The sequence below is a fragment of the Xiphias gladius genome, chromosome 21, assembly GCF_016859285.1.
Source record: "Xiphias gladius isolate SHS-SW01 ecotype Sanya breed wild chromosome 21, ASM1685928v1, whole genome shotgun sequence".
Classification (NCBI taxonomy): domain Eukaryota; kingdom Metazoa; phylum Chordata; class Actinopteri; order Istiophoriformes; family Xiphiidae; genus Xiphias; species Xiphias gladius.
Genome location: NC_053420.1, coordinates 20,571,679 through 20,599,204, shown reverse-complemented (window position 1 = coordinate 20,599,204; position 27,526 = coordinate 20,571,679). Strand labels below are relative to the sequence as shown.

The following is a 27,526-nucleotide window of genomic DNA, read 5'->3' as shown; positions in this document are numbered from 1 at the left end:
GGCCTCACGTTGCACAAATGTGTCAAGCGCTCCGGAATAGATGACGGTGTAGCTACGTGACTGGGACATAATTAAAAAACAAAACTTATAATATGGCCTGGCGATCAATTTGATATACTTTTATTTTTTAGGCATTGAAGCTGAATCAAGCTTGCACCCGAAAAGGTAAATATTTCTCCATAACAACAATAATTGGAGGCGTCGTTAGTGAGCGGGCTAACTAGCTAGGCTAGCTTACCACCTCGCCCACGGCACCAACCAGAGAGAACATTGGATGTAAACAAATGAAATTTAATCGTAACTTTGTATTCTTCAGTGCTAGTGTATTGTTGCGAGTGTGTACTGTAAAGTTATAGCTGGGTGTTTTACATATCCAAACAACAAATTGTGACTTGTGTGTAAGCAGTGTTCAGTAGCGTGTGTTACTACTATGTTAGCTAAACGACATGTCTGCCATAAGTCTGCGGGCTGCACGCATTGAGGGGTGCTGGGCTGGTCACTGAGTTAGTAATAAACTGTAGCTAATGTTGCGATTTAAACTGCATCAATAACAAGTGCGGCTACCATAGTCACTGTTACATTAGCCAGCAAGCTTACAGGAAATCAGTTTACAATACACGATAATATTCGAAACCCCAGCTCGAGAAAACTACACAGTGCCATGATTTACTAGTGCTTCATTTTACACGTACATAAAACTGTGTTACAAAATGTAATTTGTAGCCGGCCAGATGTATGGCAATATACACAGGAATTACTCGGTGGTGAATGGTGATTGTGCGTTAGTCTTAGGTGGAGTAGCAGAGGTCTCTCCTTTAAGCCTTGACGTGTGGTGGTTACTGAGGTTATTGAGGTTACTAGGTTCATGTGGGGAGGGGGTAGTGAGCTGTCAAATGAGTGTCAGGTTTGTTTAGAGTGGGGACGGGTTGTGGACTATTTTTGAAGTCTGAACAGCTTTTCTTTTTCAAACGGATGACCGCAGGTAAAACAGCCCTCGGTGTTGACTTTAAATCCTCTGTCATATGCGTTTTGTTTGAGTATGTTTACTTAATTTGTAGTGATAACCTTGGATTTTAGGTGACTTATAAATTGGTGCACCTACAAGCTAACTTTGCTACCTCAGCCTCATAAATATTTTACTTGTCAGAAATCGGTCAGTCCTGTTTAACCTAAATCCTCTTAACAATTTTTCCCCATGAAATGGATGTTAACCTTAAGGTATATATAGACCCTATTAGCATTTTGCCAATATATAAATGTCATTATATGAGATTGTGATTTCCTAACTAAGTGTTGTGGGTCTGCTAATTTATATACTGTGTAGCTTTTTTTCCCCACATCTGCAGGAATTTACTGGTTAATGTGTATCTGTGTAGGTACGGCTCAGCAAGGTTTCATTCCACCAGAGACAGATCAAATCAGCAGACTGGAGCATGTCTGAGGGGCTCTTTGAGAGGAAGAGATTAGTTCCTTAATTGTTTTTCATCTAGCTTTTTCTATCCCTCTACCATTGAAGTTGACAGTACCAAAGAGGAAATATTAAGCTATTTAACAAACATTTTGGAGAAAAGACATTTAGGAGACACAGTTCAGTTGAATTGAGGACAGACATTGCATGGCTCCATGCACAGTGGGCTCCCTTAGTCTGTAGGTCTTTCGCCACTAATATATATTGTGTGAAAAACAAGCTTCCTAAAGGTGTTGATCCCCTCAGAAGCCTGCTTGCCAAAATAGGAAATATTTCCATAGCAATATGGTACTGGCAGCATATTTTGTGTAAGCCCCCAGTTTTGATAAGATAGTTAGGCCATTTAGTGCAGCAGGGGTTGTTGTAAATTCTTATTTGGCCTTTGGTGCCAAATTTTACCACAAGCCAAGTAGGGCTGGGAGAGAATGAAATATTATAATTTATTAACTTTCAGAAGAGTTCTTTTTTGACAATATGATCTTATATTATTAGAACACAATTCTTTTAATGTTTTTAAAATTGTTTTTGGCCACATTGCCCAGCCCTAAAGCCTAGTAGAGCCAAGTTGGTAACATTTGTCACCTCAAAAAGTCCATCTAAGTTCTACTTTTACGGGCAGGATAAAGCATAGTCCTGTTTGTTTAAGGCCCCATTTAGTAATTTTATAAATAGTATCTGTAAACACATGCAATTCAGCAGTTTAACTTCTAAATTTATTGTAGTACCAAAAAAAAAAACAAATTTCTCTGTATTTCTCCTGTAAATGCAAACACTACTTAGTTATTCAGTTTACTTAAAACTAAGTACTTACTAAGTACTTACTTAGTTCTTTTCAAGTGATAGTCCTCACAATAAATGACCTGTCAATCAATTCGGGAGTGACAGGGTGATTAAGGTACCAGTTTTAGTGGCGGCCCTAACCTTTTCTTTACATTTGGATCACAGCACATTTTGAACAAGAACTCAGACTCATACTTTTTTCAACTGAGAAGTGGGAGAGAAAAGTACAGATCACTTACCTGGCTCATTCCCTTTACCTTAATGTGACCATATCTGGTCTATTTGTGTGCTATACAATTAAGGCAAGGCCAGAGTATCATACCTACACCACAGAAATCATGCGTTTGTGAATGTGTGTAGTACAGGTATAATGTCTCAAGTAATAGGAGGATAGTTTATATACTCTGAATGAGCAAGCTGGTTATATAATCCTGCAGTGACGACCTGATGAACGACACAGGATATTTTCATTGGCTCCTGTTTGTGCCTCTCAGTCTTTCTACCTCTATCTCTGTCTCTGTGTCTCTCTTGTCAGTGTCTTGTCTCACTGCCATGTGTATGTGGTGGTAGCTGCAGTTTTTTTGTTTTGTTTATCACTGCAGTTGATTTGAGAGAGCAAATAAATGATCTCAGTTTCCTTTATAGTGTTATGCCATGTTGAGTTTGGTTTCTGAAAAATACATCAAAAAAGCAGCAATGATGTTGAAATATAATTTACTGGGTATTAAAATAAGATGTGTCATTTCTGAATGTCTATAACTCCGGGGATGTGAGCTGCAGCCACCTTGGAGGAAAAACAAGGAAATTTCCCTGTGGGCACTAGCTATTATGCAACCGAGTATCATATAATTATTGTGTTACTGGGTGTGTAATGATTGACATTTAGCAGAGTTGTACCAGGTCTTGGCAGTACACATGGATGAAATGTGTAAATAGTAGATGAGGGGAGTGAATCAGAAAGCTGTGAGCCAGTTTGAGGGTCCTATAGTCCAATAGTAGGATTGGCGAATTGTGTTTGTTCACACTTGAGAAATTGAAAACATGTCTTATTGCACAGAACATTTTATTTGTTTACGTGTTCATGGAGCTTTTGCCATGTATTTGACACGTCTTTATTTATTTAGTGTATTTCCCTGCCTCAATTGACTTTTTTCATGGCTGACATGTCATAGCAAGAAAAGCACAATTGAAAGTAATTACATTAAAGATGGTTGTGTTTCATTAAGTGTCCCAATAAAATCAATGCCTGGAACTTGCTCCCCCAAATTGAATGCAAAAATCCTTAAAGTTATTAATTAATCCTTATAATTCAGGATCATAGTGGTATGACATCTTTGAAAGACATTTTGCCGTCTTTTTGACGTTTAGCTCGCAGCGGCATTCTTAACTCTCAGTGTGATCGATGTCCGACAGCGCATTGTTCCTATAAAATGACTGTTGGTTTCTTATAATATTAACTGCAACAACAAGATACCATAAAGAAAAGTACATACTGTTGTATGTAGAATTGGATTGAGATACAACACATATGTCTGTTATGGCATAAAACATTGAAAAACCTATTAGAAGTGCAAATTTAGATACACACATCAATTTCAGTATAGTTTGTATCACTTTTAAAGGTGTAGTAAGTAACATTTTAATGTCTCATAGCAAAAAGGGGTCTGTCTGCAGGGGTTTGCGCAGGTTGCTTAGCAGGTATGGTAACTTGATATTTCCTCTTTAGGCTCTGAGGTTTCTAGTTTCCAGTTCCACAAACTCACACTCTGGCTGCTACTGTTTTGAACAAACCACCAGCCTCATATATCAACTGGGAAAAGATGGAGGACAGCGCTATTACCATATGATCTGTGTAATAACAGATTTTTTCTTCACATGCCATGAGGCACCAGTCCCTTTATCTCTTATATTATCTTGACTGGTTTGTCACTACCAGCTGCTAGTTCTTCTGTGCTGTAAATTAATCTTGGAAACGTTGTTCTGATACCATTTCTTATCATCTCCCCTTACTTCCCTCTCTTTTACAGTGTTCAAAGTAGACTCTAACATCCAATAATCAGCCCTGATTGAATGAACACCCATTCATCATCACCACATGGAACCCGTTCCCTCTGTTGAACATATGAAGACCCTTACTGACCACTGTAGTTGGACAAATTACTATTAATGTGTGACCAAAGTGCAGAGATGCCTGGGGGGGACAGTGGTCCAGATGGGGAGGAACCTGCATTAACGTCATCCACAGGAGAACACGGAGGGGAGGAGAGGATTACTTCAGGGCAGCAGGACACAGGGGCGCAGTCCGAGGGCCTCAATGGAGAGGAGAGCGGAGCTTCAGGTGGAGAAGTAGGGCAGGAAGATGAGGAGATGACTAGCGGTTCCCATGACCTCTCATCTTCGGCTAATCACAGCCCTGGAAGCGCCACTGGATCCACCTCAGTTTCAACCAAGAGGTATTTGACTGATTAGGTGTGCCCTGATTTTTTGGGACATATTCACGTCATACCACAGTGACCTAAGTTGCTGTCACATCTCAAAACAGGTTTTAAAATGCGCCACAGCATATCAAAGCAGTGGCTTTGTGTGTGTAAATATCAATTTACAGTGTTTTGATTCATCCATTTGAGAATTTTGACACCTTTTAGTATCAGTTTACTACAGCTTGGGTTATATTTTTGTAGCTCTGGCCCTCTGCTTCTATCAGTAATAGCATTGTACTCACGAAAGTAATGGCTAAGATCTAGTAACACGGCAACATACTAAAAACACATTCAACAGAACAAGCCATGGAGCAGTCAGATGATCAAAGAGGTTGTAAACAAGTCACCAGTTTAGCCAGATTACTGAAGTTACCACTGATTAGCAACACCCATAATGTTGCTAATTGCACAGGTAAACTCGAGTAGGGGTAGGTAGGAGATGAAGCAGGAGGACGGTCTTTAAACTGCGATTGAGATTTAAAACCAACAGGCCAACATTTGTCTTTGTTTTTTCTTCCAAATAACCTAATAATAAGCAATAAAACCAATGGCCAGAGCTACAAAAATTCACAATTCATATTTTGTTTGCCAGTGTTCATGAATATGATGCTTTTCAGCAGCTGATGTCGAAGATTTTGAACCATTCTTGAACACACAAGGAAAAGTTTCAATGAGTCCCTTTCACAACAGCGTTACCATGCAGTGATTACTTAATGATGGCAAAAATTCTAACCATAAAATAAAGCAGTCTAAAAGATCACTAGCAAGCCTTCATAGATTGATTTTCATACCATACCACCATGTACTAAAACCAGGGGCTGTCTTTGACCTTCCAGTCTAGAAACTTATGTTATCCTAGAAATATAAATTATACACCATTTCTGTTAAATAAAAACCACCAAAAACCACTCTGTGTTTAATGAGCACCAAATCTGCCATGTTATATGCAGCAGTGAGCATGTAAATGGTGGCAGAGGGCAGGCCCACAGAGAAGTGATGATCACTGTGGCTGAGATGAAGAAGAGGCTCCCATCAGAAAAATGCAGTCGCAGCAAAGCCAGCACTGTGGAGGCCTTACATTATGCACTCAACTGTGTCAAACAAGTGCAAGGTAACTTGGCTATACAGACAGCTGGAATCATTTGATTTTCTTAGAAACAGTTTCGTTTTTTCTTTCATATCAGAGTAGCCTGATATCATATGGTGTTTTTTTACAGCAGCATGTGTGTTTGTGTTGTCTTCCATAGCCAATAGTGAATACTATAAATTGCTGATGAGAAATGGCCAGGATGAGAGGAGAGATACCACTGTTTGCGCCCGGGAAGAGTTGGAAAGAGTCACCTCTGAACACACCCTTAAAAACACGGTAAGCACTCACACAACACAAAAACACACAAGAACTGATGCTACTTCATTTTGTTGCCCTGATTGTGGCATATGTTTATTATTGAAAACTGCGGAGCCCCCGTAGAATCATCTGAGGAAAAAAGAAAAAAGCCATGTGTAAATCTGTACTCACGGACTGCAAATCCGTGAGCACGGATCTCTTTCTTCAGGTTTTGGAGTGAAAAGCACAATAAATACATCGTTACACAATGAAAGCTGTGAAATGTCCAATGCACAACACAGTGTAGCGTTAAATCTTGATAAATTGGACTTCCTTGGCGGATGCAGCTCTGTAAAATGTTCCATCCCATGTTCTCTGAAGAAAGAAGCCGTTTGCAAATCCGTGAGCACGGTTTACAAATCTGTGGGCATGGATTGCAAACCGTGGATAACAAAGGATTTGTAAACTGAGAGTACAGATTTACACATGGCTCTTTTTTTTTTCTCAACTGACCCTAGGGGGGGCTCCATAGCAAACACACCCCCGAGCCACGACAAGACATTACCTATAGAGGATTTGCTGTGAGCTGTTCTTATATCATATTTTTATTTAGGGCTCCATCAAACACTTGCATACATGCATGCGCGTGTACAGTTATTTTTGCCTCACGCCTGGGCGTGTGTGTGAGTGTATGTGTGTTTACTGCCTTTGTGTGTGTCTGTGACTTGGCTTGCTTGTGTGCGTGTCTTTCTACATGTGCGTGTGTGTGTGTGTGTGTAGGACTCCTTCGTGGTGGTTTTCTCCCTGTCAAGCGGCCGCGTGCTGTATACGTCGGAGCAGGCTCCCAGCATCCTGTGCTGCAAGAGGAAGTTACTGGAGTCAGCCAAGTTTGTGGAGCTCCTCTTCCACCAAGATGTTAATGTCTTCTACGCGCACACAGCTCAGCCGCACCTCCCACCCTGGAGCAACTCGCACAAAGGTTTGTTTGGACCACATTTTGTAAATTGTTTTGTAAATAAGCTTTGTTTCAATTTGAATTTAGTTTCATTTCAGCATATGTTGGCTAGCTTTAACATCTAACTTCTTTTAATTTTATTTTTGTCTGCTTAAATAAATAATAAAATGACAAAATTTGTACATTACTTAGTTCCTTTTTTTAGTTTATATATAAATATATATTCAACTTTACAACAGTGATTTTAAGTTTTCGTTTTAGTTGTATATGAGTGTGTGCCTTTGTGTATTTTAACAGAAAAATAACACTTATCTCTGTTCTTTTTCTTTACAGCGGGGGTTCTGTTTGACTGTGCCCAGGTGAAGTCGTTCTTCTGCAGAATCAGGTCAGTATTTTAATTCCATTAAGGGACTTTCCTATGTTAGACCTCCTATAAATCTGTGATTTCACAACAGCAGAATCTTACTTGGATTTGCACAGAAGATATGAATTCCACACATTCTTGCAGAACAGTACCAGAAATGAGACAGATAAGACACGTGCTGAAATAGAGATGACTGTAGTCAGCATTTGTTAACTTTGTTTCCCCTAAAGCCTCTAATAGTGCTTGTTCTTAGTTAAAAAGTTGAAAGGCTTATTTTCACCTGTGATCAAAGAGGAAATTGAAATTTGAGTATACATTTTAGGGGCGGGAAGGACCGTGAGGGTGAGATACGTTACAACCCATTCAGGATCACACCTTACCTGCTGAACGTGCAGGGAACAGGAAGCAGTGGGGATGAGGAGGAGCCGTGCTGCCTAGCGCTGGCTGAACGCATCATCTCTGGATATGAAGGTATAGTTAGTACCACCAAAAAGTGAACACAACACAAACAGCCTTTCCAAGTGAGTAGTTAGCAACAAGTTATTTTATGGATTTTTTTTGTTTCTATTTGGGCAAACTACTGCTAGGAAATACTGTGATGTATTTTAAAATTCTTTTTGAATAGAAGATATCTATCCAGTGGTATGCTTATCCATGCCCACCCCAGAGATGTTTCTGTGAAAGATGTGAGCAAATAAATATTTTTACTTGATTCACTTCCTCTGCTTACTCATGCTATGAACTCATCAGTATAATTGGGATATTGACTTCCCCACTTGATCTTTGTATTATTCATTCATGCAGCACCTCGGATCCCCATGGACAAGCGCATCTTCACCACCACACACTCCCCTGGCTGTGTGTTTCTGGAAGTGGATGACAGGTCGATACACACAACATGTGCACAACCAGAGTTTACGTTGGACTATAAAATGGCAGTATGTTGATGAAGCTAATTTAACGGTTCTTATCCACAGGGCTGTGCCGTTGCTAGGATACCTTCCCCAGGATCTGATCGGCACGTCGATGCTGACTTGCATTCACCCAGAGGACCGGCCCCTCATGCTGTCTATGCACCGGAAAGGTATGAGTTCAAGGAAGGTGGGGTCCAAATATGTTTTTGGATTAGGACATGTCTTACTTTGCAAATAGACCATGTTAGTATATTGAGATGGTAATTTGTCATGAATTTTGATAATTAATTGATTTGCAGAAAAAAATAATGAGTACATTAACCAATAACACAAGTTAATAGTTGCAACATGAATTGGGATCCAGCAAAGGTTTCACTTAGGGTTGTTTATAGTGACTGATCAGTCATTCAGACTGCTACTTCTTCACCCCTCGTTTTTCATTTGAACTCCTGATGCCATGTTTAGTGTTGAAGTATGCGGGCCAGCCTCCATTTGAGCACTCTCCTGTGCGTCTGCGCTGTCAGAATGGAGACTACATCACCTTGGACACCAGCTGGTCCAGCTTCATCAACCCATGGAGCCGCAAGGTGGCCTTTATCATCGGACGGCATAAAGTCAGGACGTAAGTAGCAACAACACACACAGAAAAAAGAAAATAATTTAAGTGTTTTATTCACAATTAAAGTCTCAATGCCTTCTTTGAGCTCACGTTGAGAGTTTGGTATTTGCATGGTATGTCCCATAGCCAACCTGTTTTACAGGAAAGTGCTGTAGCAGCATTGTTATTGTAAACGTGTTATTTAAACGTATTTAATCAAAGGGCATCACAGTAAAGAAGACATTGCTGTGCCTTCGTCTTTGTCTGTAGGAGTCCGCTGAATGAGGATGTGTTCGCTGCAAGGACTAAGGAGGATTTTCCAGTCACTCATGAGGAAATAAAAGATCTGCAAGCAAAAATCTATAAGCTTTTCCTTCAGGTGATCATTTCTTAGCTGAAAAAAAAAAAAAAACAAAAATCTTTGTCATTCAAATTAATGAAATAAATGTACACCACTGATAACTAATTTAATAAGTTCAAAAATGTGCAGGTTGTAGATTCATTCATACTAAGATTAACTTGCTTCTGTTTTATGAGATTAAACTGAGATTAAATTTATGGGTTCTCTTGGTTTAGTGATTTAAGTAAGAGTTTGTAACACAAAAGTTGATGAGTGCCATTTGCCAGTGTTTTGACATTTTGTTGCTTAACTAATTCATGCCAACAGAATTAGTAGACAAATCAGTTCTGAAAGTAACTGTAATGTGCAGATCTAGACCACATACATGTCCATAGGTGTACCCTCCCTTCTAATAAAAATGCACATATTCTGTACCTAGATACATACAGACTTGTTATTTGCACTAAATGGCTCCCCTTCAAATGTAATTCAGACACAGTCTTATAGAGTGTTCTGTTCTGTGATGTTTTACTTTCTCTGTATGTTTGTGTATTTGAGAGTTTCTTCACTTTTTTGTGTCTCTTCTCCTCAGCCGGTCCACAACAATGGTTCCAGTGGTTACGGCAGTTTGGGAAGTAACGGCTCTCACGAGCATTACATCAGCGTAGCTTCTTCAAGTGACAGCAATGGGAACCTGTGGGAGGACTCACACCGGGAACCGGTGAGACAATTTTCAGGAACCCAGTAGTAGCCCATCTGCTTTTGCAAAGGTTTATCATACTGATACTCTGTGTGTGTGTGCGCACGCGTGTGTGTGTGTTCTTGCAGATGACTTTGCAGCAGATCTGTGCTGATGTGAACAGAGTGAAGAGTTGGGGCCAGCAGGCTTATTTGGATTCCAGCCACAAAATTGCTCTTCTTGGCAAACCTGCCACAGGTAATGCAGTCCCACACTTACTAAATATAAAACATGAACAATATACTGTATACTTTAAAATGTGCAAATATTTTAATATTGGCTAAAATGGCCCTTTAATTCCCCAGCACGTGTGCCTCCCCCAGCCTCCAACCATGAGGTTCGAGACCATGAAGAAAGCAGGAAGCAAACGCACATTCCCTCCTATCAGCAAATCAACTGTGTGGACAACATCATCAGGTTTGTGGTGGTAGCATCGTTGTGCCTCTCTTACGTCATTTCAGTTTATTACGTGATAAAGCACCGAATTCCTTTCAAACTAATAATTTTCTCTGTTTGTGTGTGCAATTGTGCTTGTTTGTTGCAGATATTTGGAGAGCTGTACAGGTCCAGCCCTTAAGCGTAAGAGTGAATCTCATTCTCTACTCACCTCTTCTTCCTCATCCTCTACCTCAGAAGATGACAAGCCAGCTGGAGCCACTGACACTGCTCAAGCCAGCTCAGATGGTATAAATGCAACAACACACACAGGACATGACTTAGTCTTCTGTTATCATGTTGGTGAAATTCGGTAATATTCCTTGCAAAAGCAACATTAACCTATCCTCATCTTGTTTCTACTGTGTCCAGTTGTGGTGTTGGACAGTGAGGTATCAGTGGGCCCTACAGCTGCAGCTGTAGTGGGAACGCCTCTGACAGACATCACAATGTCCACCAAGGCCATGAGTGTGGTCTCGGTCACCAGCCAGTGTTCGTACAGCAGCACCATCGTACATGTGCCGCAGCCTGAGTCAGGTACATAAACATACCCGTTCATGTGTGCAGCGGATCATGGGAGCTACTCAGATGCTCTTTTGCAACCGTTCTGTAGATCTCACATTTTAACAAACTGCACATGGGAGTTAAATCTTAATTTAGAAATGCTTTGGATCACTTGTGATGCAAATGCTTTGGAAGTGATCCAAATGCTTTGGATCACTTTTAGGATTTGTGAGCAGGGAGGAAAGGCCTGTAAACACTGTGAACATGTTTTTTCCTCGATGTTCTCCCACAGAGGCCACGGCACTGGAGGATGCACCAATGGGCAGTGAGCCTGCTGAAGCTGCTCCCACCCCTGTCCGTCCTGCCCCAAGTCCTGCCACAGAGGAGCGAAGGTTTGTAGGTCTCACCAAGGAGGTGCTGTCAGCTCACACACAGAAGGAGGAGCAAGAGTATGTGGATCGCTTCCGCCATCGCATCCTTCAGAGCCCCTACAGCTCCTACCTTCAGCTGGATAACAGCTCGGTGGCTCACTCCCACCACCCAGGTATCTATTTACTTGTTTAAATCACAAGCAGCAAGTGTAGTGATGTTTTTTGGAAAGCCATCTGATTTAGTAAATGCTAAACAAGGTTTGTGTCCATCTCACCATAGGTGATTACCTACGTCCATTAAGCGCTGGTGATTGGAACCGCTCTCGGAGAGGAAAGCCCAGACACAAGCGTCCGAAACCCCAGGGTTCCTCAGACAGCTACGCCTCCCCACCTGGCCCCCCTCGCCGTGTCCCTGACTCTTCTTGGCCCTCCTCAGAGTCCTCCCATCCTCAGATGGGGGCACCCTACAGCCAAACATCCCCACTCCAGGCGCCATTCTTCCCTGTTATGGCGACTCAGCCTGGCCCAGAGCAACTGCACAGACCACAACAGTTGCCCGGAGCAACTCCTGTAGTGTTGCAACCTCCAGACCAAACCCATTCCAGCTACAACTTCAACATCATGCAGTCTGCCCAGAGCCTGCCAGGCATGCAGCCAATCCAGATGGAGCCATTTCAGAATATGCAGAATATGCAGAACTTTCACACCATGCAGCCAATGGCTCCAGTTCAGACCGTCAACCCTTACATGGCTCCGGTCATGGCTGTCATCCTGCCCAACTACCCAACTTTCACTGCAGGTTACCCGTCCATTTACCCACCGTCTTCTCCTTCCATGCTGCCCCAGGTACCCATCACCATGACCGGCTTTGCCCCTGGCAGTGCACCCTTCCCGCAGTCTCAGTTCCAAGCCCAGTCTGGCCCCCACACTCTGACCTCCCCGGCCCTTCTGCTTTGCTCTCCCAGACCCAGCTCCTCTGTTGGGGAGGAAGAGGAGGCAGCTGGGCGTCGGGCTTTATTCTCCAGCTCTCGCTCGAGCTCTCCGCTGCAGCTCAACCTGCTGCAGGAGGAGCTGCCCAAGCCGAGTGAAGGGCAGAGCAGCATCGGGCAAAACCACGCCGAGAGCCCCCACGAAAAACATGGCAACGAGGTGAGTCTGCTGTCCCCTATGGACCTTCACCTTCAACATACCTACTTTCTTATAACTTCGCTTGTCAAGTTTTAAAGAAGTACGTCTTCTGTCAGCCTGTCAGTAGATGGATTTTCATACGTACCCAGTACAGTATATGTAGATGTACAGTACAAAGATCTCCACTTGAATTCTGGTTTAGTTCTGACCGTTAAACCTTTTCCTTGCTCAGGGTGTAGCCCCCAGCGAGTCTGGGAACCATGATACCCGGTCTACATCCAGTGAGCTGCTTGACATGCTGCTGCAGGAGGATGCCAGGTCAGGGACCGGCTCCAACGCCTCGGGGTCAGGATCAGGGGAGTCTGGAGGCTCACTGGGATCTGGTTCTGGATCTGGCTCCAATGGAACCTCCACCTCTCTCACTGGTAAGAGGGGAAAAAAACAAACACGGCCCCCTCGTTTGGCAATATTCATGGAACCCATTCGTATTTGTTACAGCTATCATAATGTTGTCTTTTTAGTACATTAAACATATAAAAATATTAGTACGCTATTAATTATTGTGATATGATATTAAACATTTTTTGGGATTTTATCATCACAATGTTATGATAAAATGTGCACCAGCTGGGGTATCAAGTCCACGTTATTACTACTTTTTCCACAGAAACCTTAGGAACCACCCTTTTTATTTAGACTAGATATTGTAATATTGTTGCTTTTTTTTTAAATTTAAAACTTTTTTTTTTTTTTTACATTTTTGAGTAATGGCAAGAATGAAAAACTGCAGTTAAGGACAATGACTGACAGATCTCTTCATGGATGACAGGCAGCAGCAACAGCAGCAAATACTTTGCCAGCAATGATTCATCAGACACATCACGCAAAGCCCGCAAGAGCCAGGAGGCACCAGCAGAGCACCAACACAGCTTTGATACTCGGGTGGAGAACTCGCTGTGGAGCATGATCCAGCACACACCTGAGCGAGTCATGATGACGTACCAGATCCACACCAGGTACACACACAGGCACTACTCTTACTGTTTCCATTCCACTCCAGATATGAAAAAAAGAAAATCAGTCTTGTTAAAACCTTTGACAGCTGTCGAGAGGCACCGGCTTTGGCATCACGGATTGAATCGTTACAAAAAAAGGAACATGCTTCAAAATGCCAAGCTGTACAGAGCATTTCTTTCCTATTCTGTCAGTAATTTCTGTGAGCTAACTGTGTAGTTAAATGTTGAATGACCCTTGAAACGTTGCGAATTGCATTAGAAACAAATGAAAACGATCTTGTGATCTTATAATTTTACCTAATCCAGAAATTTTCTCTTTTTGGAAAAAATATGCTTTGAAAGCATTGGTTTTCTATAGATTATACTGAATAAAAGAAGACCCCCCTTTTGGAATGCTTGTTTTGGAAGACAAACACTTAAAACCAAACCCATGTTCCAGCATTAGCGTTATTTAAATATATTAAAATATTTGGTTCCATTTTACAATCTCAGTTCAGCAGCTTTCAGGCGACTTGAAGTAAAATCAAAGTAAAAGACATCCCTTCGTTCCTCTTTTCGCCAGTGTAGCTTTTCGAAGCTCAGAACCCTGTGAAACTTTTGAGGTCAAACCTCTTTGAAATAACCAGTTTTGAGACCAAGAGAAGGTTGGTATTTTTAAGATGGCATTTTCCAAGACTGGCTTTATGGGTTTGCCATCATTTTCACTTACATGCAGTGACACCATATGACCTCTCTGATTTCCTTGATCTTAACATTAACATCCTAGCTATCTCTCAAACCTGATTTAACATGGCAAACGCTGTGTCTTTATCTGTTGTTCCTGGAGCTGGTGTTGTCTAGTGATTGTAGCTGTGTAAGGAACAAGAAAACTCTTGTTTTACAGGCGCCATCTCCTGATTTTATTGTGTAATGACATCAGCAACCAGCATGAAACTAAGGGGACCCTACCACACAAACATAAACAAATAACACGTGCGCACAGTGATGTCACTGTTTAGCAGCCGTTGGCATTGCGTGCTTGTGGATGCGTGCCCAAACAGCATTGCTACTGAAAAAATGCCTAGGGGAAACACTAGACCTGTCCGATCCTTGAATGTGAGACAGTCCCACCTTTTTTCTGTGTCTATACCATTCCCACATTTTTTAACTCCTCTGCTTTTACCCATAATTTGTCTTATTTTACTTACAGGGACCAGAACGAGGTTTTGTCAGAGGACAGGGAGAAGCTTCAGGTGCTTCAGCCCCTCCAGCCCTGGTTCAGCCAGGAGCAGAGAGAGGAGCTGGCTGAGGTCCATCCCTGGATCCAGCAGCATACTATCCCACAGGAGATAGATACACAGGTGGAGATCTTCACACACTCACCGCAAACAAATTCCTTCTCTTTGACCACCACAAACCACTTTTAACATGTCTTTTGTGTGTCTAAGGGTTGTGTGAGCTGCAGCTCAGGAGCGGGGGTCACCCACTCCCCTCACCCACCTGCCCCAGATAGCTCATCCCCTCTGGAGAGCCCTCATCAGGACTCCATTGGACCTGTGGCGGACACCTGAGAGACCTGGAACCCAAAACAAAAACCACCACCCTGTCCACAGCGTACCAGCCCCGCCAGAGACCCACCCAGAAAGTCCCACCATACATCAGTTCTGACCAGTCCAGGAGGAGTGGGTACCTATGCTTAAGGTCCAAGTTTAACTTGTTTTGTAAAGGTATCAGAAGCTGGAACTTGAGGAACGGAGGAGGCAAGAGAACGATGGCATTCAGTGGCATTTTCTCTCAGTCAGGCTAATGTGACTGCCTTTATCGGACCAGGAATATTTTACCTCTCTTCTTTTTGTGTTTATAGAGCCCCTGTTGGGGTTTACTTTGTGTTCAAGACTGACCAGATCCTTTGCCACCATGAGCCACCTCATGCTTAATATAGGGAGAGGGTCCCATGGTTCCCGAACATGAGCACTGTGTACTCACACCCCGTGTGTTGAATGGGTGTGACTGGGTGACAGGACAAAGACAGTGCTGGCCCAGTTTGAGGATCAGAACACACGCCAGAATCTTCTCCAGTGAAATGGTGTGCAGGTTGTACTGTACCACGTGTGTGTGTGTGCCACATCAACTCCTTCAGTGACACAGTACCTTACCATGGATGACACATGGTAGATTTTTTTTCCTTACGGACACTAAGACAAAGACACATTTGCTGCTCTCTCTTTATAATGTTCATATTCGAATCTTGTAAGTTAATTGTTATTGGAGTGTATTCTCTTATTCCATAAGTTGGTTTTCCTCTTGTCCAGAGCATCAGTTTTTATGTTACTTTGACTCAAGAACAACAGCAAACATGTTGATCATTTCACGTTGAATTTAGTGCAACCATGTAAATCCACCCCATTACTTCAAACGTCCTGTAGCCAGTCCTTTCTCCACCCAATATCCTGCCTGGTCATCACCCTACAGTACCTGTAGCTTACCTCTAATTGTAAACAGACACAGCGTGGCCCCAAATTTCCTCTGATCCTGGATTTACTTACTGAATGAATTTCCTCTGAGTCTCCGTGTAGCTTTCTGTCTGTGTGAAAGAGAGAGACAGAGAGGAACAGACTAAACCGCTGTAGTTTGTACTGGATTCAGATTGTAGGTGAGCTTATGAATGTGTGTGTGTGTGTGTGTCTGTGTGTGTGTGTGTGTGTGTGTGTGTGTGTGTGTGTGTGTGTGTGTGTGTGTGTGTGTGTGTGTGCGTGCGCGTGCGCGCAAGTGTGTGTGTGCAAGTGTGTGCGCACTGACCGATTGCGAGCTGCGTCCTTCATCACAGTTGTCCAAGAGTGCCGGACAGACCAGGGTTTTCTACCGTTTTTAGATCGAAAGTATATATCAGTACCATGTATTTTATAGAAAGTGTACACAAAACAAACTTCACAAAGTGTATAAAAAGCCATTTGTCTTGATTTCAGGGACTGTTTGTTTGTGACACAAAGGAATGAATAAATGAACTATGACCTAAAGTGTGCTTGAGCTTAATTGCCTAATAAGCACGGTACACAAAAAATAAGTAATAGCTGTAGTTTTATCTGCTATCATTTACTGAAGAAAACACGAATGGATGCAGTCATACAGCTTTTATACCCATGAGTGCTATCAGTAGGTGCAGACTCAACACAAAACATTCAAGAACATTTTTTTTTAACAAAAAAGTTAATTAAATTAATTAAAATTTATGGTTAAATGAATAAAGAAATGTGGAAAAAAAGGAGAATCTGTAAATTTTACAAACTTGTTTTTGGCTTGACTCAACATGAGCTCAGATTTTTAAAATGCTGGCTACAGCCCAGATCACAACACACGCGAGCTCAGCTGCATAAAAGCTGCTTTCTTCCACGCCCACAAAGTAGTGTTACTGTATTAATGTCAAGAAATCTCTTAAGATTCACACCAGACATGTTCCAAGAAATCCAGAATCTATGACTATGCAAATATTTTTCATTTCAAAAATGTAACTTCTGGATACAAGGTGTCTCCTACATCAGTGAAAGGCCATTCTCAGTGTATAAGCACCAGAGGCACAAGTTGCCTGTTGGACCAGGATTGGCTTCCTAGTTGTGATGTCACAAATCATGCTTGCAAGTACACGCCTTAAACTCAGGTTTTAGGTGAGCAAAGGGGAACTTTCCATAATGCACATACTTCATTTTGCAGAGTGAAGGTCAAACATCCAAGAAAAGTAACTATGGCCAAAAGACATTGTTGAGTGGAGGGGGACTTAAAGATTTTCTTGTGTTAAAATTTTGTCGTATTAGCAGAATAGTACCACGTAGGTAGTTCCCTTGACACAACGTATGAAGAAAATGATGCTAAGCGGCAGATTAGGTCAGTGAAAAAACAAATTTTAGATTTTGTACTGCAAGCAGGACTAAACATGAACAAGTCCCATTTTCCCTGAATGGACACTGTAATGTTAATATTTGATCATACATATGACCAGGAGAGGAAATGTGGGGAGAAACTTAACCTGACAGACATTCTGACTTGTCAAACACAGATGCAGGTAATAACATTTCCGACAGCGATGATCATCAGTCATCAGTCACATCTAAAATATGAATAAGCTGATCCTGCTATCACATATTGACAATGTTAATAATAATAATAATAATGGCAGAACTCAATTTAGCTGCTTCAGTGTCTGGGTCCTGGTGTTGTACATGCTGCCTCACTGTCACACGGACACTTGAATAGAACAGAGCTATTTCTCCCGTCCACACTCAGTTCACAAGTAAATACATTTACTGTGTGATATTCGAGAAGTCGTTCGAATACAAAGAGGCTGCGCATCTCCTCTTAACAAGTGAGTGTAATAATCGATTTCAGTTCAATATCAGCATCAAATTTTAATGCATGCTGGAAAAAAAAAAAAAAAACTACAGTCCGAGCATCACAATAAAACATTACATTAAACATATACATTTCTGCATTGATCAGTTAGCATACAGCCGATCAAAGCCTAGAGGGAGCAGCACACACTGATGCAACACTTCAGTGGTGCTTCAGTCCAGTCAGTTAAGCCAAGATGGAATATGTGTGTAAACAGAGAAGAAGTTGTTTTTTTTTGTTTAACGTGAAGCATAATGATTGAAGCTGTAATAACTGATAATTCATATGCACTCAATCACAACTGAGTCAACTTTACTGAAATTATGTACACATTTCTCCTCCCTCTCACAGTCCAGGCTTGGCTAAAGTCCCCTCTGGGTGGTGCTATGGTGCTGTGCACAGTAGTCCCAGTCCGGGTCTTTTTAGTTTGAAGTTAAAAGTACAATAAAAGAAAATGAAATCTTTTTGTATGTATGTCTGTAACACTGGCATTTTGAAAACATAAGTTGAAGATATGTTGTTTGTTTTTTTTTTTTTTCCTGTTTTTCTGCATTTCCCAACAAAGCATTTTGGCGACACATTTCCTCTCTCTGGCGTCTCTCCTGCCAGGATAGGAGGCAGTGTGTGTTCTGTTTGAAGCACAGCCTCTGGACCAGCCAGTGACTCCCAATTTCACTTTTTCTGTCATTTTCTCACTTAGAAAATTTCTGCATCTCTGCAAGAAGCAATGACAAATTGAGGTTAGGGAGGATTCAAACGTGAGATCATTCCTGATAGCTGACGCTGCATGTGTGTGATTTACCTTTGTCAAGATCAATGACTTTAGGCTGAGCGTTCATGTGCACCCTCTCTTTCAGCAGGTTGTTCTTGTAGTCTAGAAATCACACAGGAGAAAGTCAAAATACACACACAGTCAAGACACTAGCCACCGAGTGTTTACACGCCACTCTTTCTCTGAACCCACCCAATCGTCTCTCCTCCTCGCTGCACATATTGACTTCAGTGACGTCCATCTCAAACTCGTCCGCGCTGCTGTGACTTCTGCTGGACCTATCCCCGTGAGAAGGAGACATTTAGGTGTGTGCTCCAGGGTAAGACAGCGGTTACTTGTGTGTCTTTTGTGTGTTCACAGCACTCACCTCATGGATGCCTGAGGATAAAACTCTGAAAACACAAGAAAATCAGATCAGACTCAGGAATGTATTGTAAATCGCCTATTATCAGAGTGAGGTAACGCAGTTCAGACCTTTGACTCTATGTCTGCGTGTGATGAGGATGATGATGAGGATAATGAATGCCAGGAGCAGGAAGGACGTGAGAACGTAGCCCAGTGGCAGGAGAAAGTGGTGTTTCTGGTCAGGCAGAATAACATTGATGACTCGCGGTGATTCGGCCTTAGTGGCGTCTTAGGAGGACAGAGATCACAACAGTCAGCATTTCATTTCCTCTGGTCTTCATCTTTTCTCTCACAAACAAGCCAATGTGTCATTGTGATGTTTCCAAATGTAATAAACAAGTCCAGGCCTTACATTGAAAAGACATTACGCTCCTTATGAGAAACACGATAACAACCCATTTATTACAGCTCCCACTTCCCGTATCTCTTTACTCCCTTGCTGTGGCTTTGCAGATTCAAAAAACTTTATTTAAAAGTTTGAGACGACATCACGTTCTTCAAACAAATCTCTGTCCAGAGCCTCAGCATGAGCAGCACTTGTCCATTTGCGTCTGGTATATACAGTAGATTGAATTCTTTCTCCACTGTAACTTTATTTGTTAAGTAGTTCTTACAGGTCAAATTCTCTTTCGCAGACATAAGAACATTTTTAATCACACTAGAGATGGTGATAGGGATGGCAGTTTCGGTCAGTCCGTTCACTACTTTGTTCCAGACTAAATTATCTCGACAAATAAAGGATGACATTGCCATAAAATCCGGTGCAGATATTCATGGTACCTAGAGAATGAATCCTACCGACTCGTGGGACCTTCTGCCTTTTTCTCTAATGGCACCAGCCGGGGCCGAAGTTTCCAATTATCCTCTGAAATATTACAACAACTTGCCCAGACATTCATGGGTCTCTCGTGAAAAAATGGCTATTGCTATTTCTTCATTAAAGAGGACTTGGATGGTGCGTCACACGTTTGTGTAGCAGACAAGAAAATTTAAAGAAGTTAAATATTCACTGTCCACTGTAATTTTCTGTCTTTCATAACCACATTTTTGTTACCGGTTTGTTTTGGACTAAAAAGCTGTACACTTAAGCTTAATTCCTGCTAAATTTAATCTTGTCTTTGTTCCCGGGGGAATTTAATGGTTTTTGTTTAATGTGTGTTTGCAGTGGCAGGCTACATCTACTGCTAGAAGCCTAACATGTGCTGGTTGGCAGAGATTTTCTCTCCCAGCCCAACGAATATCATTTCAGTCTGTGCATGTGGCTGCATGTGTGTGTGTGTGTGTGTGTGTGTATTAGCTGCCTAAGCATGGCTGTGTGTGATGCTACATAAGCTTTTTTTTTTTTAAATATATATATATATATATATATATATATATATGCAAAGACTTTTGAACACATTTCCAGGGGCAGTGAGAAATAATTAGCCAGTCAGGGTTTAGGTGATGTGTGCAGTTCTGCTGAGTGTTGAGGAGGAAGGGAAGAGCCTGGTTTCATTTTGCTTCATTAAAAAAAAAAAAAAAAAAAAAGTTCAAGGCAAGAAGCAGCTGCGGACCTCAGACTCAACATATCTGAGCCAAAATGAGATCCAGACAGAAAGTCATGCTGTGATTTAGTTTTCCTGGCAGGAAAACACAGAAAAGTGAAGGGAGGAAGAGGAGTGAAGGAAGGACAGAGCAGGGGTGGAACAGAGGAAGAGAGCCAAGGGAAAGGAAGGGGACGGTGAGATGTTTCTCCAGGGGCCTGCCTCCCAAAAAGAAGCTAGAAAAGACTTCGCCCAGTGGTCCCAAACACACTTATTTCCAGCACATACACAGTTGCTTGTCTGCAGAGTACACGAAAACAATATGTTCATTAACATTATAAATCTTCTGATCCTTTTATTTAGGTTCGAGCCATTTTCTCCTGACTCGTGGTCTGAAGGGAAAAAATGAGCTTTTGTTTAGACTGGCTGCCCCCTCTCCCCCTGCCCAAACTACACCAAGCAATAACTTTGACAGAGGGAGGGAAGGAGGGAGGGGTGACCTACATCTCTTCTACCCTATTTCATCAGCAGACCCCTTCACCCCTGTCCTTCTTCTCCCCTGTCCACCCCTGTTTGTGTATCTCTCTCTATCCGAAAAGCTAATCCCTCTGTCTATCTATGCCTACCTCCCAGTTTGTCTTTCCCTCTGTGAGGCCAGCTGCCGAGCAGATGAAGCACACTTCCTTTCGTTGTGCGTAAAGTACCAAAAAGGCTTCTCTTTCTTTCAAAGGAAAAGCGCAAAGACAGTGGGGGAAGTGATGGAAGAGCGAGAGAAAGGAAGGTGATGAAAATAAACAAACCTGGTCACGTGGGACCCTCAAAGGAGGCAAAACAGAGAGAAGGCAGGGCAGAGGGAAGATGAAGGTGGGGTAAAAAAGAGTTAAAAAAGAATGTCAGGGGAGTGCCAAGTCAACAGGGCAGCAGACGGTCAGAAAGTGTAAGGCAAGAGCAGATAAGAAGACATAAGAAGACACAATATCTGATAGCAAAGAAGAATAAACTGTACAAACTCATTCCTGGTGCTGGTGTTAAATCAGTTACGCATCCCGTTTCTAACTAATGCAATTCCCATGGCGCAATCCTACTGTATTATTACAGCTCGGCAAGTGAAGGATTAATTGTGTGGGCAGAGCTGAACCTTGTTGCAAGAGATTCCACTGAAATGAGATCGGTCTTCTCGGCATACTCACACACACACACACACACACACACACACACACACACACACACACACACACACACACACACACACACACACACACACACACACACACACACACACACACACAGACGCACACGGGCTCAGCTGCAGGCATTTCTCATTTCTAAACCTCTCTAAATGATTTTCCCACATTGATACAACTGCCATCATCGGCTTTGCTTCAGTTACCTACTGGAAACACATGCACCAGAAACTCTCATTCTCTAAGAATTTGAGGTAGGCTGCTGGCATGCCAACATACCAGTCCTCTCTTCTGTCTGCATCCCCCCCCTTCCTTTCCTCTTTTCTAATATGCACTCAGAGATTTTATGCAGGGCAAATTGCTGAGAAACGTGAACTAAACTCGTGAGAATGATGAAATTGTGGAGAACTTATGGTTGAAAAGAAGGTGAAAATCGATGAGGGTGAGGTTTGGAGGACTGGGTTGTTAGGCAGTGTGTGTGGTTTCAGGGATCTGGCATCAGACAAGCTGACGGTGCAAAAAAAAAATCTCTCATGAGACAAACAGAAAAGTTAAGAAATAAGGTTGTTTTTTTTCTCTGCTCCTCTCATCTGCTCTTCCTCTGCTGTTACTTTGCTCTTTGGAGAGTTTGAGGCCGAGACCAAAATGGCAAGGATGAATGAGGAAAAAACAAAAAGCTACAGAGGGCATGAGTGAAGTAAAGAAAAGATGTGGCTTTCTTTCTCTTAATTGTTTACATGATATTGCAAATCCACTAAGTTATAAAACATCCTCTCCGCTAAGGCACTGACCTATTACTAGAGCAGGAAGAGAGATTGTGTAAATGTAGTGTTTGTATATTTGTGTGTGTGTGTGTGTGTGTGGGTGTGTGTGTGTTACCTTTGTCCTCAGAGGGCAGTGCCTTGGCTGGCTGGGTGGTCTGAATCACTGGTAGCTCCACTGCGACCTGGAATTCTCTTCTCTCATGTAGACCACAGTAATGGTGGTGGAGGTGGCAGGAATACATCCCCTCATCTGTGGGCTGCGAGTTAAATGCGGGTACACGCACGCATGTGCATTTAATGTATGCAAAGTAATGTAATGTAATGTGTGTGTGTGCCTTCAGATGAAGCCTATCAGGCGCACCCCTGTGATCAAAATGTAAGAAGATTGGAACATTCAAAAACACGAAAGACTGATTTTAATATGACTTCTAACATTAGGGAGCAACAAAATCCAAGTTATTAAAGATTTTCTTGGGTTTTCTTACTTGCCATTATTAAAATAAACTGACTATTTTTGGTGGTTACCCTTGCGGCAAATCCGGAGATAAAGTATTTAAGGATGCATGACATTGACTGCCAGACACCTTTAAATGTAGGGAAAGACCAGATTTATCTTAATGCTGTAGTTGTACAATCCGCTGTGCTGTGTGCTGTTCCAGGAATATTTTTACTGTGTATTCTTTGACACGACTACAGCCATGCTAGCAGTTCTGCTAGGCTGTACTTTGGTGAGGCGGTGCTTAGACATAATGCCAACGTCCACATGCTAATGTTGGGTGTAATGTGCATTGTTTACCATGTTCACCATCTTAGTTAAGCTTGTTACCATGCTAACATTTGCCAATTAACAATAATCACAAAGTAGCCTACAGCCGAGGCTGACGGGAATGTGTACCAAAGTTAAAGGCTTTGACCGGATGGTGGCACCTGATGAAAAGTCGGGGGGTCACCAAAGTCAATCTGAATTATCCCTTGGGCACCATAAATGTCTGTACAAAATTTCATAGCAATCCAGTAATCTTAGCCATGCCCGGCCACACAGCGTCCCACAGGTAATGGAGTAAAACAGGCCTGTATAGTTCAGTTGAGAAACAAATTTGCTTACTATTTTAAGTAATCACTATCTAACTATATCTATAATTTGTCAAAAAACATAACTGTCCCTGTTTTTCATGTTCTTTGTGAAACATACACTGGAAAACCCTTTCACCTTCTGATTCAGCAGAAAACTCAAGAAATGATCTAACAACCGTCTCCCCAGAGAAAAGACATCGTGTTATGTCAGAGCTGATGAATTCCACCTTTAGACATAAAACATGAACAAAACTGGGATGACAGTCAGCCGAGTGTTGGCTGTGGCTGACTGGAAAACTGGCCCCATGCCACAGTGTGGGTGTTAAGCCCTGGAGCCTCCTGAACCTGTCTTTAGCCTAAATGTTGTGATTTAGGAGATCTCTCAAAAAAACAAACAAACAAAAACAAAACACTGGGACCCCTTGAGATTCCCTTAAAGGTGACTGTAAACTTTTCTCTGCTTTTCTACAGATGGCGGAAAGGAACTGGTTGGAAGTCCTTTTGGGCAGGTTTTGTATTGTTTGTTATGGTACTGCTGTTATTGTTTTTAAAAATGGACATGCTTGCGCAGCTTACTGTGGTTACCATCCTCATTCCCCTATAGAGCAAAAAACTCGTCATGAGCTACATTACTAACGAAATTTCCACGTGTTCTGGAAACACTGTATGTACAACACACTCTCTCCAAACACTGCATCCAAAGTGCATGGGCCCACAGATTTATAATATGGGTGACCCCAGGGGGAAGTGTACCCCTCACTATAGGAGTACACTCTAACTATGTGCACTAAAACTACCAGGCTCTCGTGGTGTTTTCTGTTCCTCTGTGAAGTTACTCTCCTTTTACACACCTGCAGATCAGATATGGTAAGTGAGAAGTCTCCCTCTGAGAAGGCTTGATTGCTGATGTTCATCTTCCTCTGGAGGAACAGCGGTCCGTAGCTGCGCTGCTCTCCAGAGGCATACAGGTCCACCAGCCGGTCAGCGCGGTCATGGCGGACTCCTGGGGACTGACGGTCCCAGTGGACCACCTGGAAACCACCAAAGCAGGGAAGGAGTCACATTTTTTAGTCAATATCATGTAATCCCTCTAAATTAAAACTAAGTCTAGACTGAGATTGATAGTCTGAGGAAACAAGCACATGTTGTACACACACCTGCTGGTCCTCCTCCTCGTCGCTCCAGTCTGTCCACACGTTACGTCGGTTGATGCACGGCAGCACCACGGTGCTCCCAAGCAGCACCACGTACACCGCCTTTTGTCCATCCCAGAAGCGCTGCTCTTTACGGCCTTTATGGTGAAAGTGCAAAAATGACAAAGTGAGTCAGCTTTAAACTCGCTATGTGTTGAAGAATCTGATAGTTGCCACAGTTGGATACATACGTGATTTAGTGACGTTGAGCTGTACTCTGATCGTCTCATACAGGTGGCAGTAGAGATGGTGGAGGTTACAGGAGTACAGACCTCTGTCATTCATCGTCACATCTATCACCACATGCAGAAAAACAAACGCAAACGTACTGATAATGTCGATTGAAATCACTGTCGTCTATGCACTTAAAAGACCATGCCGGTGGTTTTGTGTGTTGTTTGCAGAAACTGTAAACTTTTGAGGTGGTTCGATAATACATGACAGTGAACACTGTTTCACAATTATCAGTTCATTTGTCAAAATTGCATGAATGCAGTTGAGTGTTTAAAAAAAATCCTCCTGATTTGTGCATTCAGGAGTTTTGATGCTTTGACAGCCACAGTATGTCAGAATTTCAATTTTTTTGAGCTCAGCTATTGAAGAGTAAAGCATGGCAGAAAAGCAACGAGCAAACAATATCTGATTTTGTGAAAAAGAGTCATGTCGGTCTGGTATTTTTTGAGTCAGCTCCTAACTGCTGATTGCTGGCGTTTCCCACAAGCACTTGAATGCACCAGCACAGAAACAGCAGGGTTTCCCATATGCTTCATGAAGGAGGTGATCCATCTCGCCTGAAACAAACACCACCTCTGCTAACCTAATAAAATTGACACTTTTATGAAATAAAACATTAATAGGGAAAAAAGAGCAAATACACTATTGCACACTTCAGACGTCATCAATTAAATGCAACTGTCATCTGAACCGATCATGAGACAAGATGTGTCAGAGTGAGAGCAAAGCTATAGTGAGCCGGGAAAGCAAAGGGATGCCAGTCATACTTAACAGCCATAGCATGAGAGTCAAAGACATTGAGTGTGACCTTTGATGACCAGGGAGAAGTTTCCATCCCTGAAGGCTGTTGAGGTGATGCCGACCCTGCCCAGGTTGTAGGAGTTGTAGATCCTCTGGTCTCCCGCAGAGAACATGTCCACCACCCTCTCCATGGCATAGTCCGGCCTGGCCCGGTACAGGTCCCAGTGGACCACCCTCTGCCTGTCCCTCACCCTGTCCCTGGTCCACACCATGCGGCCGCTCACACACTGCAGCACCACCCTCGACCCAGCCGGGGCGCTCACATTGTAACCTGCCACCACCACGCTGCTGCTGCTGTCAGATTGCCCTGACACTGAGGGACAGAGAAGGTGTAGAGGATGTTCAGCTTTTACTAGATCCTCGAAGAGAAATGCACAGAAAATAAATCCCGACCGCGCACGTGCAAAGAGGAACGTACCTGCAGTGACGAGGCAGGCCACAGGGACTGAAATAGAAACAGAAGAAAAAAAATTAACAGGATAATCACTTGAACAGATCCAGTCAGACAGCCGCTGCATGTTATGTTAAAAAGTCTAATTCCCGTTGGAAGGAAGGCTCTCTAAATTCAGGTTAAAAAACCAGTGAAGTTGGTTCAATTAATAAAATGATTAAAGATCAATATCCAAAATCAACAGACAATTTACTACAGCTATAAAACAAAGCCCCACTGAATACGCCTAATTAGAAACAACAGTGGAAAGTACAGTCCTTGACTAATATTCATTACGTGCAGCAAAGTAAATGACTTTCTTACACAGTCCTGATGCTTTAGACACTGTCTCAGTAAAACTCCTCTGACAGGAATGTGTCTGTTGTTCAGTGTGAAGACGGATGAAAGGCACTGGGTCTGGTTTTAATATCGGCCTGAAGCTATTCGGATGAATAATATCTGCCCCGACATATCAGCAAATTAACCGAGGTGTTCTCAAAAACTTCTAAATCGGCTTAAGACTTCCAGAGCCTTGAAATATTAAGATTAATCCAGGCAGAAAAGGGTAAAAAAAAAAAAAAAAAAAGGTCAAACACTAAGTAACCAAAGATTATGGAAGAAGATTATGGCTTATTTGCAGCATACTTTTTAAAAATATAATGATTGGTTATGTAATGCATACTAGTATCTACAGTAGCTACACGCACCTGTAACACAAGAAAAACAAAGCAGCGGCAACCAAACTTCAGCCTACTTACTGTGGATCAAGACGAGCGCCCGAAAAACCAAGTCCTCGCTCCCGCTCCTCATGTTGACGCGTGTAACGGCACGGCGACTCGTCAGGGCTGTACACCTGTCAGGACGCGCAGAGAGCAACACGCGGGTCGTTCATCCATGCGCAACAGCGGCAGACGTCCGAGTCTGAGGGAAGAGCATCGGCGCAGAACCCGCACAGCACCGAACGGAGCCGATCCCACCCGGGAAATGAAACTCGACACCACCGGCTCGCGCCGCACAGCCCCTCCTCTCATATTACACTGCGTTTCAAAAGGCAAATACCAGACTTCACTTAATTTGTACGACAGCTATGTTTACTAGTTACTTTTCAGACGAAATAATAATAATAATAATAATACTAATAATAATAATAATAGCCTACATAGGGATCGATAATTTTATTCATATTGCCTGATTCACACATTGAAACTTTAAACGAAGTTTTTAAAAATAAAATGAATAAACGAAAATATAATATAATAAAAATATAATACTGACAGTTGACATTCTTGAGTATTTTCACTTTGGATACTTTACTGATAGAACTTCTGTACTTTTAAAAGTAACTCCAGTTTTGAATGCAGGACC

General features: G+C 42.3%; 2 protein-coding genes across 4 annotated transcripts; one reads left to right on the top strand and one right to left on the bottom strand.

Annotated features, from left to right (window-relative positions):
• On the top strand, positions 1–16,636 carry per3 (period circadian clock 3). 3 transcript variants are annotated; one of them, XM_040115574.1, is made up of 22 exons: positions 1–165; positions 4,276–4,701; positions 5,679–5,839; positions 5,976–6,094; positions 6,836–7,034; positions 7,344–7,395; positions 7,697–7,845; positions 8,179–8,257; positions 8,352–8,458; positions 8,754–8,910; positions 9,157–9,265; positions 9,819–9,947; positions 10,055–10,163; positions 10,271–10,382; positions 10,510–10,649; positions 10,773–10,937; positions 11,197–11,448; positions 11,556–12,424; positions 12,636–12,828; positions 13,233–13,419; positions 14,609–14,759; positions 14,847–16,636. In XM_040115574.1, exons 2-22 carry the CDS (start codon positions 4,415–4,417, stop codon positions 14,967–14,969), a joined length of 3,849 nt encoding a protein of 1,282 aa, XP_039971508.1. In that variant the 5' UTR covers positions 1–165; positions 4,276–4,414; the 3' UTR covers positions 14,970–16,636. The 3 variants fall into 3 exon arrangements, with proteins under 3 accessions (XP_039971508.1, XP_039971510.1, XP_039971509.1); XM_040115576.1 differs by lacking the exons at positions 14,609–14,759; positions 14,847–16,636 and having other exon boundaries at positions 13,169–13,299; XM_040115575.1 differs by lacking the exons at positions 1–165; positions 5,679–5,839 and having other exon boundaries at positions 4,531–4,701.
• A 1,188-nt stretch (positions 16,637–17,824) lies between these two features.
• Positions 17,825–27,127, bottom strand: LOC120782968 (matrix remodeling-associated protein 8-like). Its single transcript, XM_040115577.1, has 12 exons — positions 26,920–27,127; positions 26,150–26,176; positions 25,739–26,044; positions 24,888–24,989; positions 24,661–24,794; positions 24,355–24,534; positions 22,545–22,686; positions 19,028–19,186; positions 18,921–18,945; positions 18,746–18,831; positions 18,584–18,655; positions 17,825–18,496 (listed from the first exon to the last, which is right to left on the bottom strand). Exons 1-12 carry the CDS (start codon positions 26,969–26,971, stop codon positions 18,474–18,476), a joined length of 1,308 nt encoding a protein of 435 aa, XP_039971511.1. The 5' UTR covers positions 26,972–27,127; the 3' UTR covers positions 17,825–18,473.
• Between the last annotated feature and the right edge of the window lie 399 nt (positions 27,128–27,526).

What these genes read in the sequence shown, in the direction of transcription:
- LOC120782968 (XM_040115577.1), bottom strand. Translation starts at nt 26,971, where the DNA reads ATGAGGAGCGGGAGCGAGGACTTGGTTTTTCGGGCGCTCGTCTTGATC. An exon ending in ACGCAGACATAGAGTCAAAG is followed by an intron (nt 18,946 to 19,027) that starts GTCTGAACTGCG and finishes TTGTGTTTTCAG; the next exon opens with AGTTTTATCCTCAGGCATCC. An exon ending in AGTCATTGATCTTGACAAAG is followed by an intron (nt 18,497 to 18,583) that starts GTAAATCACACA and finishes TGCTTCTTGCAG; the next exon opens with AGATGCAGAAATTTTCTAAG.
- per3 (XM_040115574.1), top strand. Translation starts at nt 4,415, where the DNA reads ATGTGTGACCAAAGTGCAGAGATGCCTGGGGGGGACAGTGGTCCAGAT. An exon ending in ACGAAAAACATGGCAACGAG is followed by an intron (nt 12,425 to 12,635) that starts GTGAGTCTGCTG and finishes TTCCTTGCTCAG; the next exon opens with GGTGTAGCCCCCAGCGAGTC. An exon ending in ACGTACCAGATCCACACCAG is followed by an intron (nt 13,420 to 14,608) that starts GTACACACACAG and finishes TTTTACTTACAG; the next exon opens with GGACCAGAACGAGGTTTTGT.